Source organism: Myxocyprinus asiaticus, chromosome 9, assembly GCF_019703515.2.
Source record: "Myxocyprinus asiaticus isolate MX2 ecotype Aquarium Trade chromosome 9, UBuf_Myxa_2, whole genome shotgun sequence".
Lineage (NCBI taxonomy): Eukaryota > Metazoa > Chordata > Actinopteri > Cypriniformes > Catostomidae > Myxocyprinus > Myxocyprinus asiaticus.
The window spans coordinates 4374495-4391216 of NC_059352.1; the positions used below are offsets into that span (position 1 = coordinate 4374495).

General features: G+C 34.3%; 1 protein-coding gene across 1 annotated transcript; it reads right to left on the reverse strand.

The window, feature by feature from the left end:
• Positions 1–120: 120 nt before the first annotated feature.
• Positions 121–16451, reverse strand: LOC127445651 (tubby-related protein 1-like). Its single transcript, XM_051705866.1, has 13 exons — positions 16350–16451; positions 11948–12071; positions 11727–11831; positions 9879–10028; positions 9342–9452; positions 8072–8218; positions 7785–7870; positions 6715–6882; positions 4636–4748; positions 4319–4427; positions 4108–4206; positions 3501–3672; positions 121–3108 (listed from the first exon to the last, which is right to left on the reverse strand). Exons 1-13 carry the CDS (start codon positions 16362–16364, stop codon positions 2975–2977), a joined length of 1533 nt encoding a protein of 510 aa, XP_051561826.1. The 5' UTR covers positions 16365–16451; the 3' UTR covers positions 121–2974.
• Positions 16452–16722: the final 271 nt, after the last annotated feature.

Here is a 16722-nt window from a genome sequence, read left to right on the forward strand (position 1 = left end):
CGTCAGGCTAGATTTGATTTAAATAGAAAACCCTTTTGTTTGGCAGTCCCTTGTAAAAGAATTTCCTGAACGAAGCACATTTTTACAAACACTTTTATTTCATTTCAAATTATTGCATTTTTCTACATTTACATTCAAATAGATGAAAATGGAGGGAAATATGCCTATACTGGATTTATGTTTCCATGCCATAAGACAATTATGGGTTTACATCAAATACATTTTATTGTATGTTATACAAGTAATCTGTGTTACATGAAAACTACAATGACATATAAAAGGACAAACAAAACAATTATACACCAAATGCTTGATAAAAAAAAATAAATGCATTCACTTTGTCATCAGTGTTGTCAAGAAAATGTCCTGGTCCTATTTTAATCCAAATTTAAAATAAACAAATAATAAATTATATTTTGTAAATAGAAAATAAAGCATAGTTTTAGGGCCATACAGTTTTTTTTTTTACATTGTTGCATTATTTTTGTGACAGTTACGGCAGATTTTACCTCCCAATTCTCACCGCAGTGCCAGCGAGAAAATAATATTGATCAAAATATCAATAACTAGAGTCTTAACCAACACAAAATCCATTTAAAAGCTTAGAAGCTCTACTTTACAATGCATGTAGGCATTATGAACAAAATGGAACAAGTGCTTTGAAATTTGCAGACAAATCAGAGGTGTTCCGTTTTGATAATTTATTAATAATTTTGCACTGTACATATTGTTGTAATCACTGAATGTTGTTGGAAAGCTCTCAAAGAGTAGAATACAACCGGACTATTTGTTTTACTCAAAGACAAAAATGTAACAAGTAATAGCTAAGTATATGTCTTTGACATACATGTTACAAGTAAACGTGTTGCTTATAAGCCATGTTTTTGCAACTTCAAGAATAATAAACATAATGTACAATATCACATACCATTACTTAGAGGAGGGGATTCCCGTTAAAACGAGCCCACACAGGACGTAATTGGATGCAGAGATTATTAGATAATACACAATGTGCACACAGCACATAATGTGCTATCTGGCTAAAAACATGTTAGCTTTCCTTGATCAGGTAACTTCATCGGAAATGATGTAGTACGTTGTCCAGCATCATGGAATGCTAAACCAATCATATTAGGATTCAGATTGCTGCAACCAGAGATGGAAGTCATCCAAATATGGGCAGAGAGGATTTTTCACTCTAATTACATATAGCCACATATAGCCTACATATAGTACATGACACAGACTCGATGATGGCTCATATGACACAGAATGGAACTGAATGAGATCTCGTTACTCATGCCTGCATTCTTTGGAGAGAGAGCAGACCTTTAGTCATTGTTGTATTTGCATGTGTAATTCGTTCTTATGTACAATTATTATGTTTTATTTATTTGGAGAGGCTTTTGGGCACTTGGAGTCGTGTTTGGACACTAGGATAAATTATTTTGTAATGCTATACATTTTAATTACTTTGTTGTATCAACACAAAATTTTACAGAGTTATGGGTGGCATCATTGGTAACAAAACAACAGCAGTTTTTCGATACTACTTTATTTACACCCTGAGATATATAATGTCAAATCATAAAAATAATAAGAAAAAAAGTGTCTTTTTGGCTCAAATATTTTTGTTTTTTTCAGCAGGCTGAGAGACTTATAATTTAGAAGCCTTTAGTTTTGGGCATGCTACTGAAACAGGAAATCTTTAAAAACACCTTCAGAGCTTAAAGGGTTAATATGCTATTCTCCTTACCGCAACGTAAAAAAATAAACTGTATGGTATTTAAATTGTATTGCATTTAAACATTATAGTTCAGTAGTCCTCCCTTGGCACTGCCTTTCATATTTGCAGATTTTAATAAAAGATAATCGTGCAAAAGTATGCTTTTTACTCTAAAACAATAATAAATGATGGAGTTATGGTAATGAGAATCATCATTGAAAACAATAGGAAAACTTAAAACGTTCGGACACATTACATTAATGAGAATTCGGCAGTAAAATCTGCTTAAGAAAGTAGGCTTCATTTTCTTTATGCAAAATATAATTTCATATTTTTTTGTGTTGAACTGGGGTTAAATATGGCCAGGACATTTTCTTGACAGGCTTCGTAAGAATCACCCATATACATCTTGATGTGGAAATTTTTTGTAATGACACTTATTATGCATCTGTAAAAGAGATTTACAAGTCATTTTTGCTTGAGTAAGCAAGAAACGGCATGAGTGGTTGAGATGTTTGACATACTCCATGCAAGTGATACTGCATGCACAAAAATCTGAATTTTACTATCTGCTTTGATAAATCTAGACCTTGCTGTAATCTGAAGCTTTGAGAACACAACACACAATCTGTTTCTCTCTCACTCGCTCTCTTACAAGCATTCTTCCACAAATTATTAACACTTGAGGGGCCGTATGAAACTATCTTGCAACCCCTGTGCTATGGTAATAACGCTGATTTCTGGTTTGAAACATAAAGCAGACCATACTAAAATACATTACGTTTCATTACACTGTATAGATCATCTAAACATAAAATTACACAATTTCTGGTGACAACATTCAACCATAAACTTTTCTCTGGCTTGAGCTCTTACTGAAGTCCCGATCAAGCACATACCGAGTGTAATGTGACCTCCTCTCCACCAGGGGTCATTGTCATCTTTCACACTCTCAAATCAAACAACAACACACATTATCCTTCCTCCACCCATTATTTGATTTTAGCACATTTTACACAATTTTTGAGAGAACAGAACCACTCAGGACGGTCTAGAACCTCAGCAGGTCTCTGTACGGCATGTAAAATCATGTAACCCCAGAGGCTATAATATCATTTTCAGGTTCATGAGTTTTGGTCGTTTTGTAGTGTATTACATGGAGCTGATGCTGAGTGACAATGTTTCCCATTTGTTGCATGTGACAAAATCACAAAAAGATATCAGGTCAAAAAGAAAGTCTTGGTTCTTTTACTCGCAGGCGATTTTGCCGTCAAAGCTGGAAAGCGCGATGGCAAACGCCTGTACGGCACACAGAGGATAATTATAATCCAGAGTAAAGGCGTCATCGGCAATTCTCCCAAACTGCATCACAATGTAGTCCTCTGAAATATAAAACAAAGTGATTTAATAATCATTGATAATTTGATTATTCATTGCTAATATATTGATCACTTTCATTTCATTAGCTAAACTGAACAATAGTTTACCGCTTACTACACCGTATATACTGTATACTGCTTACTACGTAAAAAAAAAAATAGTATGTGAAACAGAACAATTTGCAACAATAAACATTTGAATTTAAAGTATGCTACATTATGGTTAAATGACCTCATTATATTGCATGTTTAACGCCAAATGTAGTACTGGTAGGTCATCTGTGTATTTTATGTATTCAGAAAATGTGCATACTTTGCACACTATTCATAATCATGCTATTCCGTATGCTATTCTGAACATAGCTATATGTTGAGAGACAGCGTGAGTTGCTTACGGTCTTTGTTATGGACAATCTGGAAGTTTTTGATGGAGGCCTGTGTCACTCTGCCGTTGAAGTTTAACACGTGTGACGCCGTCTCTTCGTTCCACACTGGCGTCTTATTGCGCAGCTCTATCAAGTTCTCCATATTTCTGTTTTGATGTCTCATGAGGAGACCATCATTGTCCTGTAGGAAATGAGTACATTCAGTCTGCATTTATAATAATAAGACATAATATTTTGCAGAAAAAGAGGCCTTTTTAGGCCTTTTTTTAGTATTAATTTATTTATTTGAATCGCAAATTATGCATAAATATTTATTATACTTTCTTTTTCTTTTTTTTTCTTTTTTTTGCATTACATTAGTAGTGCTTGGAGGAGTGCTTATGACAGTAATGTCATAATGCGAATCATCTAAATGGTCCCAAAATATTTAATTATTTTAATTTTAGGACATGTTGTAAAGGCTACATGAGATTAAGCCCAGTAAGCGTATGAGTTTACAAAGCCAAATAATACATTAAATAGTAAACACTTTACATCACTGTGCATTTCAGGTTATTCTGTGAGCTGTACAACCATCAATATCTATTGAATATTTCTGTTTCTTTGCTTTACATACACTACGTGGCCGTATGGGCACTCGTTCACCGTCTTTGTTCATGCCGGGGATAACTATAATCATTCTTCTCGGTCCTTTCATGCCCAAAACATTGGTTTCCTAGAATCAGAAAACAATGTAAAGCTAATAAATGAAATGTCACATGTAACATGAATGATACTGATTAGTGCTTCTCAACCAGAACTACATCGGTTAGTGGATTTTGCCTTACATAAATAATGGCCGCTAATTCCTGTCGTGCGTTGGACATGTCAGGGAGTGCTCTGTCCGGATGTAGTGCATTATCAAACACTGTGAATTTAGTTCCCATCAGATTGGACCTTAAAACATAAATGCAAACAATAATGCTGTGTGGTGTGTGTGTGAGACTGTAGACTTACAAAAGTGTTGAAAATGTTGTGCAGCCACAATAGTGGCGTGTAGAATCTTTATATTCATACAAAATCATGACTGATTTTTAAAAAATGTATTTCAAAAATAGAATAAGCTAATGAAAGAGCCAATCCCAGCAGTATAAAGTCCTCTTACCTCAACTTCCCGATAAAGTTTTCTCCTCCTCTCGAGAGGTCAGTTGGGTCGATGGAGATCAGGTAGTTTGAGGTTGTGCTTTTCTTCCTCTTCCTCCCCGCTAACAAAAACACCTGGATGTAAAATATAAAAAATGCATTTCAATTAAGAGGTTGACCGATAATGGATTTTGCCGATACCGATATCTAACGTGGTGGAAAAGGCAGACAGCCGATTAATCAGTCGATAGTTTTTAAAATCAATTTATAAAATAAAATAAAAAATCTTAGTGTTTTGTTACTGTGACAGGCACATACATAGAGGATACAAGAGTCCAAAATGAATAAAATCCAAGATGCAGTTTATTGTTCAACCAAAGTCCCCCCCAAAATCCTGGCCAAATTCCCCCCATTGGCCCTTCTCAATCATGGCCTTTTAATAATCCCCTTTCATGAATTGGCTCTATAACTCTACTCTCTCCTCTCCACCAATAGCTGGTGTGTGGTGAGCATACAGGTGCACTATGGCTGCCGTTGCATCATCCATGTGGATGCTGCACACTGGTGGTGGTTGAGGAGAGTCCCCTGTTCACTGTGTAAAGTGCTTTGAGTGTAGTGTCAGAAAAGCGCTATATAAATGTAACGTTCATTCATTCAAAACTAACAACAACAAATTAAGATATGGTTTATAATGTGGGACTTTTAACCATAAACAAGCCCAAAACACACAAGGAACTCTTATTATATAGCATATATATTCACCAGATGAGTTTAAATGAGGAAAAAGGGTAATTATTATTAACCAGATTTGAACTTGGAGACATGATGTATGTGCTGATGGGGCACATTTTCAGATACACATTTCTTTACATGCTCTCGCTTTAATTTAGAACACTTGATTACCTAATCAAAATAACAAAATATGCACTGAAGTGAGGATAAAAATATGGATGAACATTGTCAATAATGAACGATTTAGATACAGCAAATTCCCATGTGATTTAGTTTTTATTTCACCTCTAGAGGTCGCTGTTATTCTGTAGATTAAAGTCATTCTAAATGTAAAATCGTCCAACGCCAGCCACAGTGAAACATGACGGGATATAAAACAAAACTATCGGCAACTATCGGCATAGATTTTTGCAGATAACCTATAGTTCCAAAAAGCAACTATCGGCAGCGATTAATCAGTAAAACCGATATATCGGACCGATATATATGTCTCACCTTGTTTCTTTGCATGCCCTCGCTTCAATTTAGAACACTTGATTATCTAATCAAATTAACAAAATATGCATTGAAGTGAGAACAAAAATATGGTTGAATATTGTCAATAATGAAAGAATCAGATATAGCAAATTCCCACGTGATTGATTTATTTCACCTCTAGACGCCACCGTTAAACTGTATAACAAAGTCGTTCTAACTGTAGAGTCCTCCAGTGCCGGCCAAAGAGGAACATGAAAGAATAATAAAAAAAAAACTATTGGCAACTATCGGCATACATTTTTGCGATAACCGATAGTTCCAAAAAGCAACAATCTGCACTGATTGATCGGTAAAACCGATATATCGGTCTACTTCTAATTTCAATTTGTGTAACTAAAAATTTGTGATGGGACAACATATTGGCAAGACTATTTTGTCTGCCGATATTTTACCATTTTTCCGATGCTCATTTTCTAAATAGCAATCTCAGCATTGGTATGCTAAAAGAAGCTAAAACTTTAAAGAATTAAAATAGAATAAATTAATATAATTATAAAATTAAATAATTAAAGAAATCAAAAGCTACAGTGGCTCCAAAAAACATTAAGTCAAACTTAAAAATGAATAAATGTCATTGCTTTACAAACTATTAAACCATGTGTCATTTATTTTATAGATACTATATAGCACAATCATTTCATCAAAAATATGTTTGATAGGTTTAAAATGATAAAACACATTTTTGATAGGGACTTAAGTATCCAAATACTTAATGGGGCCACTATGTCTAATTTTACCAGTTTACCATTTTTAACTTACCCTAAAAATACAAGTTTTCCACGCCACGAGGAACTCAATGGACAAATACAAACAATCACAGTAGATGACTTACTTTTTTCTCATTGTCCAGGTGCAGGTAGTATGTTGGATAAAGGCCTTTGTCCATTCCTCTCTTGTCACGGGTCACTTTACACTTTACAGTGACACCTTGTTGAGCAGGTTGAAGTACAAACTCCTCCAGATTGTCAAACTCGATGATGGGAGAAGGTGCCCTTTCCTCCTTTACAGGAATAACAGAGGTTAAATGATTAGAAGAAACATTTACCATGGTTACCATACAGTTACTACAGTATTTTACAGTAACTGCACTGCCAATGCCACTAAGTAGCCAAAAGATTCTGTGGTGAATAATACCGCGTTTCACAGTTTTTTGTAGTAACAATAATTATAGTAATTATGGTATTTTGGTGGACTGTGTTTACCATGTTACAGTACATATTTGTTGGTGAACACAGCTTTTGTCATTGGATTTAACATACAGTATATTATAAAATTTCAGCAGGTGTGTTTTCAAATGTATTACTCAGAAGGGATGTCTAGACATTTAGACCTGTTTAAATTTTTAAATACTTTTAAAACAGTCATGGATACATTATAATGATATTTATGATATGTATAGATTAACAATCATAATGCTAAGCTAATGTCAACAAATTATTTTGATATATACACTCTTAAAAATTATTTCATTTAATTTCATAACAAAATTCCATCAAATTAATTGAGTAATCTTTATTAAAATAAAAACTAAATATTTTTTTAAATATGTATTTTATATTTTATTATTTAAGTTTTATTAATTTCATTTTGTCACACATTATACAGTTCAATTTCATGGAATTTTGTAATGAAATTCAAATGCGTACATTTTAAAAACAGGCTAATATATATATATATATATATATATATATATATATATATATATATATATATATATTATTTTTTTTTGAGTGATATTTTATTTTGTTTATTTTGTTAATGTTAATACTTTTTATATATTTAATAATTTCTAGAGGCATATAATTCTGCATAATGCTACCAAATAAACCAGAGTGTTCCAAACATATTTTTGTATTTCTGTAGTTTTAAAATACATAATTCTTTAAAGTGAAATGAACACACCTTCTTGCCTTTTTTCCCTTTTCCCTTTTTCTTCTTCTGTGTCACTTCTGAATCTGATTCTTCACTCTCTTCTGTTTTAGCAGGACCTGAGAAGAAGCAACATTCAATTAGACATTGAAACAAACACGTGCTGCCAGTGCATTTCATAACAATCAGTTAAAATAGACACAGATATAAGAAAATCACAGATAACAATAGCCAATTAAATATTCAAGTACCCATTTAAAAAGATTTAGCTCTTGAATATTTTAGTTTCTCAGCTGTAAAAGATTTACAACAGGACTTACTTTTGGACTTTTTGGTCTTTTTGTCCTTGTCCTTGTCTTTGTCTCCTCCGGTCTGGAACATGGACGCTGGGTTTGAGCTGCTTTTCTTCTTTGTCTTGCTGCTTTTGGTTTCTGGTTCGCTCTCGTCTTCACTCTTTGATTTGGCAGCTGTGTCAAACAACAATAATATGTATAGTTAATGCAGAAGTTAAACATTGGTAGTGACATTTTCAGCAGTGTCTTGCAATGTGACAAGCTGTAATTAAATACAATAAACTTTTTTTTCCAATTCTTCTATAATTATTATTGGCTAAATGTAGTTTTAGGACCTCATATTAATTGAGAGACATATATATATATATATATATATATATATATATATATATATATATATATATATATATATATATATATAACACACACACACACACACACACACACAGTATATATGTTAAAAAAGTCTTTGTCTCACCGTAGGGCAATTTAAAATGAAGTAGTGGAGACAAAAAATTGATTAAAATGGTATATTATCAATACACTTATATATCATATATATATATATATATATATAGTACTGTGCAAATATTTTAGGCACTTGTGAAAAATGTTGCATAGTGAGGATGTCTTCAAAAATAAATAGTTTTCATTTATCACTTAATGTCATACAAAGTCCAGTAAACAGAAAAAAAGCTAAATCAATATTTGGTGTGGCCAACTTTGTCTTTAAAACAGCACCAATTCTCCTAGATACACCTGGACACAGTTTCTCTTGGTTGTTGGCAGATGGGATGTTCCAAGCTTCTTGGAGAATTCACCACAGTTCTTCTTTCTATTTCGGCTGTCTCAATTGCTTCTGTCTCTTTATGTACTCTCAGACAGACACGATGTTCAGTGGGGGGCTCTGTGGGGGCCATGACATCTGTTGCAGGGCTCCCTGTTCTTCTATTCTAATCTTTTCTATTTGCAAAAGTAATGTTTGGGAGTCTAACATTTATATTTCCTATTGACACACTAAAGCTGAAGATATAAATAACCATCTTAAGACAAATGTTTTTGTGAAACATCTTAAGTGCCTAAAACCTTTGCACAGTACTGTATATATATATATATATATACTGTATTTATTTTTTATATAAAATCTTAAATGTATAGAAACAATTTATAGAAAAGCTGTCTTAAACCATCACATTTCATCCCTTACATGGCTTGAATTTAGCAGAGACCAGGCAATAAATTCTCAGATATGAATTAAATAATAACAATATGTATGATGGCACTTTTCTTAACCTACCTTTCTTTTTACTTTTGGTTTCAGGCTTGTCTCCATTTATCTGAAACATAGAGGCTGGTTCCTTCTTCTTGCCTTTGGATTTTAATTTACTGTCTGTGTCCTCTTTAACATCTTCATGTTCACATTAAAGAAGCAAAACCGTAAACAAATCAATAAATAGAAAAATAGAGAGCAGTTACAGTATTGAGACTGGCAGCAGCTCCTTTAATAAACACGATTAAAGACCCCATGAAATATCTGTATGAGTGCAGTTTTATTTCCTGTGTTGATAGATTTCCAAGTTTGGGCAGGGCATATTGAAGGGTTAATCCCTTTATTTTTAAATAGCCTTGCCTGTAAGAAAGAGTGTACATTTTAGATGTGAATATCTGCTAAAGTCTTTGTCAACTTTTAGGAGCACACTTGCATATTGATTAGCCCGTAAGTTAACAGACTAACAGCCACAAAACTCCAGTTTTTATTTCATGGGGTCTTTAGGAACTTTTAATAAATGAATCTGAATGGAGAGTTATTACAGCTGTGAAGGGTCAAGCTTACCTTTAGATTTGGACTTTTTGTCTTTGTCCTTTTCTTTATCTCTTTCTTTTTCTTTTCCATCAGAAGTTTCCTTTGAAGTCTTTTTTTTCGTCTTCTTCTGAGGCGTGCTTTCCCCATCATCCTCTTCATCATCATCATCTTCTGTAGAGCCTGTTTTATAACAAACACATTTTAGTGTTCAGATACAGTAATCAATCAGTATCAAACCTAGCGCAATTGGCTTGTTGCATTATTAAAAACCACAAATGAGATTTCTCAGTATCGTAATGGTTTATCCTAAAGACAGGAATGATATCAAATATTAGAGCAAATGCAGACTTTAGGGGTCTTTTTCTCAACAATGTCTCAAAATGTGCTCAGATTTGCCAGGACACTAAAGTCTAAATAGTTGTTGAGGAGATTTGCTTTTTCATTGTAATGAACTATGAAAATTAGGGCTATAATAGAATATTAAGAACTATATCAGATGTAACAAATAATTAAAGGTGCATTCAGTAAGTTTGGGTTCATTTAAAAGGTTTTACACATTAACGAATGAATTGTGTTTTTGTGAAGAGTGATCTGAATGGTGTACACTCACATGAGATGAAGACTGTACTCATAATAGTTTTCTATAAAAAGTGTTTTTATTATACATGGTGCAGATCACCCCCTTCAATGTGTTTCGACATGTTGAAATCACATGACCCGCCATGTTTCACAAAACGTCGAAGAAGAAAATTCTCACGCTCATCGGCTGTCGCCTATGTAGATACTCTTGGCTATGCTTAGCGCAGTGTTGTTTGGTGATGCAAAGAGCGAAAAGAATAATGGAACATACTTATTTATCCTGCTTTAGCAGCGGAGACAACAGGAGATTCAGTAGCTGTACTGCCAAAGAAGCGGAAAAGGTCCGAAGCAAGAAGACAGAGAGACCAGCAAGGGCAAAAACTATAGTAAACATCGGTACGGTATGCACAATGTGGAAAAATGACGGAGAAAAACCTGAGTAGTGATGCCGATATTGCTTCCTTTTTGTTGGACAGGTAAGGAATTATGAATTGTTTGGACCACTCTCTAAAACAGTATCAGTGAAATTTACAGAAAACCCAAATCTCCCCAGATTGGAATGCCCAATTCCCAGTGCACTCTAAGTCCTCGTGGTGGCATAGTGACTCAATCCGGGTGGCGGAGGACGAATCTCAGTTGCCTCCGCGTCTGAGACCGTCAATCCGCGCATCTTATCACGTGGCTTGTTGAGCGCATTACCACAGAGACATAGAGCGTGTGGAGACTTCACGCTATTCTCCGCGGCATCCACGCACAACTCACCACGCGCCCCACCGAGAGCGAACCACATTATAGTGACCATGAGGAGGTTAACCCAATGTGACTCTACCCACTCTAGCAACCGGGCCAATTGGTTGCTTAGGAAGCCTGACTGGAGTCACTCAGCACGCCCTGGATTCGAACTTGCGACTCCAGGTGTGGTAGTCAGCATCTTTACTTGCTGAGCTACCCAGGCCTCACTGAAGGTTAGTATATTAAGTTTGTATCATTGAATAATATAAACAGTAGTGAACCATAAAATATACAGGCATCAAAATTACATAAAGCCTGATAAAATTTCTGCTATTTTACTGTAAATTTAATGGAATTTATTTTTACACTAAGACTAAATGATTGTGCTTTGCTATTCACATAAATTGAATAGCTCTATACTCTTACTGAATGTCAACTATTGTCTCAACTGCCTTTTTATTTCCTTTTATACTTGTCAGTTATGTGAAGTAATAACTGACAACTCTGAGATCACTATACAGGATTTAAATTGTGCCACTAGGTGTGAAATGAAAAAAGTCCACTTACTCTTCTTTTTCTTTGGAGCGCTTTTAGCTTTCTTTTTGGGTTCTTTCTCCTTCTCTGGTGATTCCTTCTCTTTCTCTACTTTCTTCTTCTTCACTTTCTCTCCATCTGTGAGGAAGTTTTGTAAATAACTTTTTGTGAGAGCTGTGTAAATACGTCTGTGAAAATACACCGACAGAACTCAGTGATGTAAAACACAGTCCTGTATGAACTCTGTGGCATACTTTGAATGGCTGGGCTGCTCTCGGCCAATAACTCTCCATTCTTCTTACACTTTGTCTTTTTAGGTTTGGCTTCGGTTCCATTGGTCTCTGCTGTAGAAGACTCTGGCTTCTTCTTTTTGGGCTTCTAAAATAATCTGATGTGCACATTCATAAAATTACATTATTTTAATAATCTGAATGGCTGAACAGACGTTTAAAATGGATTAAATGAAGACATGAAGGAGAGTAGCTATGAAAAATGTCAGGAAACTAACACTGAAACTGATTGAATTTTACATTGAAATGGAAAAATAAAAGTTAGATAACTCACCAGTAGGTATGCAAGCCAAAGGAACAAAGAATAAAGAACAACACATTTGAATATATGTTTTAACCTTTTAACAATCTGCTTCATTTTCATATAAATTCATGTAAGTGAAATGCTGCTTATGTGCTGTATTGTCATATTTCTTTGTGCTTGCAAACAAAATTGGATACAGCTTGATATGTTGCTCAAAACAACACACAACACAACTAAAAACATATGCTATTTTCATTCAGTTTCTTCATAATAAACCATAAAATATATGGGAGTGAAATCTAAAACACAAAACTAACACATTTTTAGAGTTTTCAGGTGCAATTTCATCCAAAACACAAATTGGGCAATGCTTTCCATGAAACCTGTATATAGTGCCTCAGCGGCGGATATAGGCATGGGTGACATGGGCAGTTGCCAAGGGCGACACGAGGGGGCGGCCCCCCCACCCCCGGGCGTGTTGAAGCGGGTTTTGCCCAGGGCGCCATACAAGCTAGAACCGCTACTGTAGTGCCTTATTCATTCTAATAAAGTATTCATAATGCCTCATAATACACATAGTCATCAGAATTGTAACCAGAGTTATAATTCATTATACTGATTACACGTTGGATAGCACATGATGTAACACATGAAACTGGGTGCTGATCAGCTGTTTAATGCATTACACACTTTAAAGTGTTACAAATTGATTGTAAGCTGTAATAATAAGCATTATAGATGCACTATAATAAAGAATACCTTTGTAATGCATTGTATATAAAGAATTCATAGAAAGTGTTACTACAAATGGAAAGGTTAGTCTGTTGGCTAAAGTAGCAGTTTACAAGATGCATAAACTACATTATGCAACTTGCCCTGGTTCTGACTGAAGTGATTAGGTGAAGAATTCAGTTCTGAAAACACATTGCGTCACCAAACAAAATGCATAAACACACGTAGCCCACATTTAGGCATCTATCCATCCATCCATCCATTTTTTTTCTTTGTGCACAGTATTTCATAAATATGGAAGTGTGGGTCTAAGTTGGAATTTTAGAAAAGTTTCTTTTTACACTTTCCGAAATACACAGACAAAATGGAAAAGCAGCTCTATTGAAAATCCTAAACCAGTACACTTGAAACCAACTTAATAAATGTATGTTTGAGAACAGAATTATGTCATCAAAAAGTGATATGATCACATTGCTATGAAATGTTCAAGTGGATTCAGACTCCTAACGGATGGTGTTCACTCAATGCGATTTCTACTGCTTGCTCAATTAACTTATATAAAATGAGCTAATGTAACACAATTCTTAAGCATATGGCCTCAACTTTATTTCATTTGAACAAATCAAATTTAAAATAGGTTAACTCAATTCATTTAGGCTTTCATTACTTAAAGTACTTGAGTAGAGCCTACATTTTAATTTCATATCAAAGGAACTCATTTTCAGTGTGTGGAACCAAAGTCAAAGTCAAAGTCACAATTAAATTAAGTTAAACCTATTTTTTTTCCCCAGTGTACCCAGTCTTTATACAGGCTTAAAAGTATCCACCTGCCTTTTCACCCTCTTGTCTTTGAAAAGCGAGGCACTGTGTCGGCTATCTAAGAGTCTCTGTCTGTGTGTGTGCATGCGTGATCTAATTAGTATTAGACTGCGTCTTAATTAGGTTATTTATACCATCACCTCAGACAATCCCTATCAACAGGTGTGCTGAAAAACACAGACACTTATTTAACCATGCTTCCATGAAATAAAAAAAGAGATAAACATTTACAAAATACATATTTCCAGCCACAGATAATCTATTAAATAATAAAAAATAAAAAAAAATTTGCACTGTAAAAATTAACTTGTTACATTGTGCATTTATAAAATATTTTTAGTGCTCTCAAAAAGACTGTTTTGAAGAATATAAACATATATATATATATATATATATATATATATATATATATATATATATATATATATATATATATATATATATATATATATATATATACACACTACCGGTCAAAACTTTTGAAACACTTGACTGAAATGTTTCTCATGATCTTAAAAATCTTTTGATCTGAAGGCATATGCTTAAATGTTTGAAATTAGTTTTGTAGACAAAAATATTATTGTGCCACCATATTAATTTATTTCATTATAAAACTCAAATTTAAGAATAAAAAAACAATTTTTTTTTTAAATGGCTGACTTGGACCAAATAATAAAGAAAAGCAGCCAATAAGTGCCTAGTATTGATGGGAACTCCTTCAATACTGTTTAAAAATCATCCCAGGGTGATACCTCAAGAAGTTGGTTGAGAAAATGTCAAGAGTACATGTCTGCAAATTCTAGGCAAAGGGTGACTACTTTGAAGATGCTAAAATATAACACAGTTTTGATTTATTTTGGAATTTGTTTAGTCACAACATAATTCTCATGGTTCCATTTATGATATTCCATAGTTTTGATGACTTTACTATTATTCTAAAATGTGAAATATATATATATGTATATACTAAAGAAAGAGTAAGTGTATTCTAAAATGTAAAAAAAGTTATAAAAGAATGAGTAAGTGTTTCAAAACTTTTGACTGCTAGTGTACATACACATAGATCATCCACATCTTTAAAACCACCTGCCTAATATTGTGTAGGTCCCCCTCGTGCTGGCAAAACAGCGCCAATCTGCATCTCAGAATAGCATTCTGAGATTATATTCTTCTCACCACAATTGTACAGAGTGGTTATCTGAGTTACAGTAGACTTTATCAGTTCAAGCCAGTCTGGCCATTCTCTGTTGACCTCTCTCATCAACAAGACATTTCCATCCACAGAACTGCCGCTCACTGGATGTTTTTTGTTTTTGGCACCATTCTGAGTAAATTCTAGAGACTGTTGTGTGTGAAAATCCCAGGAGATCAGCAGTTACAGAAATACTCAAACCAGCCCATCTGGCACCAACAATCGTGCCACGGTCCAAATCACTGAGATCACATTTTTCCCCATTCTGATGGTTGATGTGAATATTAACTGAAGCTCCTGACCCGTATCTGCTGATTTTATGCACTGCACTGTCACGATAGGCTGATTAGATAATCGCATGGATGATTGTTGGTGCCAGACGGGCTGGTTTCAGTATTTCTGTAACTGCTGATCTCCTGGGATTTTCACACACAACAGTCTCTAGAATTTACTCCGAATGGTGCCAAAAACAAAAAACATCCAATGTGCGGCAGTTCTGTGGATAGAAATGCTTTGTTGATGAGAGAGATCAACAGAGAATGGCCAGACTGGTTAGAACTGACAAAGTCTACGGTAACTCAGATAACCACTCTGTACAATTGTGGTGAGAAGAATATAATCTCAGAATGCTATTCTGAGATGCGGGTTTGCGCTGTTTTTGCGGCACAAGGGGGACCTACACAATATTAGGCAGGTGGTTTTAATGTTGTGGCTGATCGGTGTATATATATATATATATATATATATTTCCATACAGCATTTTCAGTGACAAAAATTCTAACAAGGGACAAGTAAAGTCTTGTTTTGGTTCTATATTTTTTGCATTATAGTTCTAAATAATATTCTATAATCAATAATACAATAAAACAAATGTACAGCAACATTTAAACATCTCATTGGTATTTTGCATTTTAATCACATGCAATCAAACAAATTGATAAACCAGTGATTGAAATTCAGGACTCAAAAGCCTTTTTTTTTTTTTTTTTTTTTTTACAATAATGTGCATGTGTGTGTGTAACATGATTTGCAAACATTCATCAATGAACTTTCTTGTACAACTGGAACTGACCTGACCATACCTCACAAATCTAGACAACATGTGACATGAATTAACAATGTGCTTACAGACCGTTTGTATGTTTTTAAGCTATTAATTCTAAATATATATCTATTCTGATAACATAGCCTTTCTAATATAAATAAAAAGGTCAAATGAAACTTCAAACTAAATTAAACTAATGATGAATTTGACTAATTTAGAAGAGAATGATTCAAAGGGAAAAAAATAACAAAATGATCCTGCAACAGTAGCACAAGTATTCACATCAACAAAACTATCTGTCAGCTTTATATAGGTAACAGGTAAACAAACTCACCTTTTCAGAAGACATGTCTTATTTTTAAACTGTAGCTTCAACTAAATGATGTATGAGCTGCTATGCTAAGATATACAAAGCCACAGAGGCCTGACACTGAAGGTGCTGCAGTTGTAATGAGAAAGTGTGCAGCTTTACTCAATGAATCGCAATCAGCAGAAAGTTGCTAAGAGGATTTTCCCACTGACCCATCTGTCACAGGAGGAACAAGTCAACCGGAAGTGACAGGGCATGAGTGATGAGGGGGAAGAGTGTGGAGATCTATGGGATTGGAATGGGGATTATCTCAGTGCTCTGTGGTCAGGTGGAGTGATTGTCTTTTATGTAGATTAATCAGAGGATTTTTTGATCAGTTAGTTCAAGCAAGGATAGA

Excerpts from the sequence above, each read along its gene's own strand:
- LOC127445651 (XM_051705866.1), bottom strand. Across the intron at positions 10,029-11,726 it reads CGCTCCAAAGAAAAAGAAGA|GCTCTACAGAAGATGATGAT; the intron begins GTAAGTGGACTT and ends GTTATAAAACAG. Across the intron at positions 4,428-4,635 it reads AACTTTATCGGGAAGTTGAG|GTCCAATCTGATGGGAACTA; the intron begins GTAAGAGGACTT and ends TTATGTTTTAAG.